The sequence below is a fragment of the Ceratotherium simum genome, chromosome 29 (genome assembly GCF_057802395.1).
Source record: "Ceratotherium simum simum isolate JZ-2026a chromosome 29, ASM5780239v1, whole genome shotgun sequence".
NCBI classification, from domain to species: domain Eukaryota; kingdom Metazoa; phylum Chordata; class Mammalia; order Perissodactyla; family Rhinocerotidae; genus Ceratotherium; species Ceratotherium simum.
This window is the reverse complement of record NC_141928.1, coordinates 38,687,254-38,693,874: the sequence shown is the minus strand read 5'-3', so window position 1 is coordinate 38,693,874 and position 6,621 is coordinate 38,687,254. Positions and strand designations below refer to the sequence as shown.

The following is a 6,621-nucleotide window of genomic DNA, read 5'->3' as shown; positions in this document are numbered from 1 at the left end:
ACAGAGAAAGACTGAATGAAATACTGTATGATTTCACTTATATGTGGAATCTAAAAACATTGAACTCATAGAAACAGAGTTAGAATGATGGTTGCCAGGCGCTGAGGGGTGGGGAAAGTGGGGCGATGTTGGTTAAAGGGGACAAATGTTCAGTTATAAGATGAATAAGTTCTGGGGATCTAAGGTACAGCATGGTGACCATAGTTAACAAAACTGTACCGTAGACTTGGAAGTTACTATGAGAATAGGGCTTTAATGTTCTCACCATAACAACAAAAAATGGTAATTATGTGAGGCGAGGGATGTGCTAACTTGAACCTTACTTTGTAAGCATTTCATAATAGATATGTGTATCAAATTTTCATGTCATATATCATAAACTTATACAATGTTTTATGTCAGTTATAAAGCTGAGAAATAACTGTAGTCGTGTTGCTTAGCAACTGGTATATGCTTTGAAAAATGTGTCATTAGGCAATTTTGTCATTGTGCAAACATCATAGCGTGTACTTACACAAACCTAGATGGTATAGCCTAAAACACACCTAGGCTATATGATACTGATCACGTGGGACCACTGTCATATATGCCGTCCATCATTGACTGAAACGTCATTATGCCATTTGTATTTCTACGGAAATTTTGAAATCAGTGTCCACCAGATATCTGCTTATATTTTATAAGCTTATATCTGCACAATATTTTATTGTGATTATATGAATCTATAGATCAATTTGGGGAGAAGTGATATCTTAACAATACCTAGCAAAACAAACAAACACAAACACCTAAAAAGCAAAACAAAACATAAAAAAGGAAGAAATGATATACTGAGAATAAATATTTGCAATCCCTTACAAAGGGGCTCACATCCCCGATACATAAAGAGCTCCTAGAAATTGATAAGAAAAAGAACACAGTAGAAAAATTGGCAAAAGACATGAACTCACAGTTCACAGAAAAAGATATATGAATAGCCTTAAATATAGGAAAATATGCTCAACCTCAGTCATAATATGACAAAATTGTGAAATTTAAAAGCTTGACAATATATTCTAAAGCTGGGGGAGAAATAAAAGTGATTTCCTCCTCTCTAGACTCTTCAGGCCCACCATATCCAGTGCCCTGTGGACCCGCCTGATTGCATTGGCGGTGCCCGCAGGGCTCCAGAGGACTTGGGCACTCAGAGGTGGAAGGTGGAGAGGATGGCAAAGAACTCACATCCTGAGCAGAGCCGTTGATCCAGTGCACACGCGTGCACAGCGAGGCGAGGCTCAGCCAGAGCAGATGGGGCTCCAGCTCCCCACCTCACAGCTCATCGTCTTCCCTTCTGCAGGAGTGCTGAATCCTCAGGAACTTCTCACTACACACCATCCTCTCTGCTCTGCAGAGCACCTCCATTCACTGTCTGAAAAAGACATGAGGAGAAGTTTCCAGGTGGGTAGTCCTCTTTCCATTGGAGCACCAGGGTGGATGAGAAATCTGCCGTAGGGCTGGCATTGCCCCCTCTTTCAGCTGGGATCTCTCTGGAGGCAGTGAACCCTGGGGACAGGGACTGGGCTGGGGTCTCTAAGCCTCCCTAGGACCTTAGGCCACCAGTTCTGCTTCAGGAATCAGTTTCCTTAAGCATCAGAGACTGGGTTGAGCCAAATTGGAGAGTTTCAAGTGTTTACTTTATAGCAACAAACTCTGTGTCCAGTTGAAACCCAAACTGGTCAAACAGAGCTGCTCAGAAGAAATGCAAATGGAGGCCCCAGGTGACCAACATGAAGGCTCCCTTCCCCAGGCCCACGGAGCCCTTTGAGGAACCCAGTGGAAACCCTCATCCGAACAGTTTGGATCTTTTGGGTTCTCAAATAAAAGGAATTTGTACTCACACCCCTCCCATAATTCCAAAATTTCTCCTTCCTTCTTTCCTTTCCCCTCCCCTCAGGAAGTGCTCCCGAAAGTGTCAAAAGCTGTGCAGCAAAGACAGTTCACTGAGCAGGGAGCTGCTCATCAAGGTAGAGTGGAGACTGGAGGTCTGGAAAGAGAGGAGGGGTGGGAGGAAGGGCGAATAGGCAAGATGTGGTTTTGTTTCTCATTAAGTGTCTTTGAGAAATTCCAGTCTTGTCTAGATGAACAGGAAGAGGGATCTGTTTGATCCATGAGCAGGTGAAAGGAGGTTGAGGGCAGTTGAAGGGGAGGCCCTGGTAATGGCATAGAGTGGTGGTGCCTGGGCTGTTCCAGGAAGGGTTGCTGAGCTGGCAGAATCAGCAGGTGTCTGGCTTCCATGCTGGTCCATCCTGCTGGCACTTAGCTTCCTCCAGGCTGTTGGGGTGGGTAGGGGTTCCTTTCTTCCCTCAATCAGTCCAGCCTGTCCCCAGGAGTCCAGGCCCCTGCTGCTCCTCCTATCTTCACTGCATCTCCAAGGAGGGCACCCTGCCTGCCCTAGGGATGGGCACTGTAGGGGAATCCCACAGGCGAGGTGGACAACACTGCTGATCAGTCGCAGTTGGGATTCTCACCTGGGTGTCTAGTTGGCAATGACATACGCCCTATATTTTATAAGAGTCGGGGGAACTGATGGATTCTTAATGGGTCCTTTCTGAATGAAGTCAGAAGCTTCGTGTGCAAGAGGAAACAAAGTGTTAGCAGCCTGTGCCCTGGTCACCCCCTACCCTGTCAGTCGTGATGGCTCTCAGGAGTCCCCTTCCTGAGTACATGAAGAAAGTGCTATTCAGGGGAACGTTCTGAGGGCACCTTGGGGAGGTGAAGCCTTTGGCATGGCCTCGGGCCCAGCCTGGGGGGGGCAGAGACTCCCATGGGGCTGGGACAGCAGGAGCCTCTCAATCAACCTCCCGAGACACCCCATCCCTCTCCATCCATGGCTCAGCCAGACTGGGGGCTTGGACACTCACTGAGAGCCCAGAGGACAGGACTCTGGTCAGTGGTGGGGCTGGGGTGGGGTGAAGGCAGCTGGGATAGGGCCTCTGGCTAGAGCGGGGAGCAGCCTCCTCTGTGGCCTCTGAGCAAGTCACTGCCCCTCTTTGGGCGTCTGTCTCCTCATCTGGAAAATGAAGGGTGATGATCCTGTGGTGCAGGCCTCACAGGGTGGTGATGAGGTACAAGGGAAGAAAGGAATGTGCTGGAGGTGGGAGGGAGAACAGTGATGATAGTAATATGGCATTGAGTCCTCAGGAGGCCCTGTGAGGTAGGTGGAGTTCTCACACTTTCCAGATGAGGAAATAGGCCCAGGGAGGCCAGGCCACAGGCCTATGACCACACACCGGTGGGTGTTGAAGCTGGGACTGTTCTAGAATCAGAGGACGCTGAAGGGCAGAGAAGTTGGTACCAGCTGACTGGGATCAGATGTCCAGGGTCCGAGGTTAGGGGTCCTGGGGGGAAGTGGGGGGATGGAGGGATGGGCTCACTGACCCTGTCCTTGACCCTGGCAGGAGGGGCCTTCCAAGTCTGCCATCCGGGAGATGCTACCCCAGAGAGCCCACAAGAAGTGGCAGCAGCCACAGGTGAGTGTGGCTGTGGGGGAGGGGCTCTAGGGTCAGAGGCGAGGGGTCTTCCCCCTCCCAGCTGCAGCTCTCCAAACCAAGAGAGGAGGACCCTTCCTCCTCCAGCCCTGCCTCCTGTTTCCACAGTGCCTGAAATCTTCCATTAGAAGTGACCAGGAGGAGGGCCTGGAAGAGCTGGGTACAGGATGGATTTGGGGGTGGGAGAGGCCAGAGACCACATACCCTGTGATTTGCAGGCCCTGGGAGGTGATTAGGAGTCTGCTGTTCTTGGGGCGGGGGGGGGAGTGGGGGGAGGCTGGGAAGGGGCCTAGGCTGCTCCATGTGGGGATGCTGGGGTGGGCCAGGAGGCTGAGGTGAGGAGTTTTCAGGGAGGGGCCGTGGAGGCACCTGAGAGTGGGGCTCATCACCACTCCCACCCCGATGGCACAGGGTGTTGTCCTTTTCCTTGGCACATTCCTCACTGACCTAGTGATGCTGGACACTGTGATGCAGGATTATCTGGAGGTGAGTGAGCCTGGGGGCAGAGCAGGGGGGCCAGGATCCTGAGGCTTGGGAGGAGAGAGCTCCCATACTGAGCCCTGAGCTCTCAGCACTTGGCAAACCTCCTGTCCTGAGAGCCTCTCAGCCACCCTGTGAGTGAAAGGAGGCTCTGCATAAGACACCCGTCCCAGTTCCCCAGGCTGGTGAAGCAGCAGAGCCGCCTGACTGCAAAGCTGCAGGAGGTTTTGTTGGGGCTGGAGTCAGCCTGTCCCCCAGGCGGGACCCATGGAGAGGAGAGACGTTGGCTTGCTTCAAGTCAGACAGCACAGAAGTAGCCGAGCAGTCTCTTCCTGCCTGACGCCTCAGTCTCCCCATCTGTCATCAGAGAGGGTTGGGCTGGAAGATCCCTGAGCCTCAGCTCCCATGTCCCCCCAGCTCTGAAGCCCAGAGCCTGGCCTAGGTCCAAGCCTGTTTTCTGTGTGTGCTGCCCCCTTGAGGGCGCTGGTGGTAGTGCAACATGAGAAGACCTGAGGATGAGGGGCTAGTTATGGGCTAGGGGGCTCTTTCTGAAGGACTTTGGCTGCCTGCCTCTCAGGAGAATCGGATCAACCTCCAGAAAAGGACTAAGGTGAGCAGCTGTGGCACTCACTGCAGGGGAGGGTAGGGCAGTGGAAATCAGAGACCCGCTGGGCAGGACCCTCCCTGCTCCATCCCCTGCGTCTTACATTTATTGGGAGAGTTTGGTGACAGAGAAGTGGGAAACGCACTGGATTGGCGGGTGAGGGAAAGGGGCTGGCATCAAGGACAACTTCCTGGAGGAGGGGCTATTTACACCCATCCGTGAGAACAGGTTGGACCTGGATGGAATTGGAGGGAAGGAGGGTTCTCATGTGAGCAAAGACGCAGGACCGAGCCCTTCCTCACTCCTCACCCCTCACCCCAACAAGGCCCCTGCAGCATCCCCCACCCAGGCCCTGTCTGCATTTTCTGTCCTTCCCTCTGCCCTGGGAATACAAAGTCGTGAGAGAGATTCTGCTGCTCCAGGTGGCTGCAAATCATTGCACCCAAGCCCGAGGAGCGACTTGGGGCCTGGTCCAGGACATGGAGCAGCTCAGCAAGAATGAGAGGTGAGGCCAGGCAGGAGCTGGGTGGGGGCAGGTACAGACCCTGCCCTCATGGCCACCTCTCCTAGTTTTCTCAGTTTCTAAAAGCAGAATGACAAAGCTTAGTTGTGGAGTATTAAGAGAGATAAGTATGGCAGACACACCTAGCAACACGACTGGTTTACAGGAGATACTCAGTAACGATTACTGAGTTGCAGTGGCTCTGGGACTTGTGAGGTGGACAGGGATTTCTCTCACCCTGTTGGTGGAGCCTCCTGGCTCTTGCACAGGCTTCATGAGTGACTTGAAATGGTCAGATTTTGTACAGGTTCCAGGCCCTCAGAGACTTGAGGCTTAGCTGTGAAGAATTTGGGTCAGTACTGGGCCCTCTGCACAACAAGAGATGTCCAGGCCTCCCAGCCTGGCATCGGGGCCTAAGGAGGAATGGTCTAAGCAGCCCCCAGTGCCCTGCACTGCAAACACCAGAGGGCTCATCCTCCTCAAACAGGCGTGGACCTTTCCGGCTCCCACACCTCTGCTCTTGTTGTCCCCCACCTAGAATGCCTGCCCACCCCATCTCTGCCTCCTCAGACAGGCAGCTGTCCCAGGTGATCCTCCCTTGTCAGAGGGAATCTGTGCATCTTCTTTGTGACCAAGACCCTGGTCAGTTTGGATCTGTCCCTCTTCCCAGTGGCCCTGGCAGGGAGAGCTCACTGTGTGCCGGCTCACTCTCCCAGATTGGAGGCTGGGATCATGGATTTCCTTCTTTCCCACCACCGTAGGACCTGGAAAGGAGGAAGCAATGAGGACCCCGTTGGATTAAGGCCACCCTTTCTTCCCAAGAAAAACTGCGTCAAACGGTTAAACTCTCCTCATATAGAAATTTTACCACCTTCTTCAGTGGCACAAAGTTCTGTCCTGTGGTCAAACTAACTGCTTCTCGCCATGGAAGTCCCCAGGCTGCCTCCTAACCATGGATAGTGGAGCTCATTATTGGGCAAAGTCTGTTCAACAGAAATTCTCTTTAGTTCTTGATCTTTTTGCCAAGGGAGTGAATTAGACCTGAGACTTCCTTGTTCAGCCCAGGTGCCATCCTGGCCAGTGCTGTGTGCCATTTGCATGGACAGTAGCTGTGCATCCCATCACACTGCAGGGGACAGCTGCTGGGGGGCCTGGGCCTTCTCTCAGCGGCAGTGATCCTGGAATGGCCTGGTGGCACAGTTGCAGGTCAGCGTCAGCATTCCAAGCACGTCACTGGAATCGGGGTAAACTCCTGGGAACCATAACCTGCTCTCGATTTTCTGAGCATGACCAGTCTGGGGTTGTTGATGAGGGTCTGCAGCAGGAGCCACCTCGTCCTGGACCTGGCTGAGATGCGGGGACCTAGGATAGAATCAGAGTAGACGGATTGGAATGAGGGGGCAGCTTGTCTCTGTCCTCCTCAGAGGCTGTAGGAAAAGCTGCCCAGTAGATGTGAGGAGTAGGAGAAGGAGCTGGACCAGGACTCCTGGGGACATGAGGGCGGCTGG

General features: G+C 52.7%; 1 protein-coding gene across 1 annotated transcript in view; it reads right to left on the bottom strand.

The window, feature by feature from the left end:
• Positions 1–353: 353 nt before the first annotated feature.
• Positions 354–6,621, bottom strand: part of LOC101396000 (stimulated by retinoic acid gene 6 protein-like) — a gene marked incomplete at its 5' end in the record, with an annotated part of 37,927 nt that continues 31,659 nt past the window's right edge. Inside the window, 2 exons of the mRNA XM_087419485.1 lie at positions 354–1,408; positions 5,257–6,475. Coding sequence (XP_087275611.1) covers positions 6,327–6,475 — 149 coding nt within the window. The remainder of the gene's footprint in view (positions 1,409–5,256; positions 6,476–6,621) is intronic.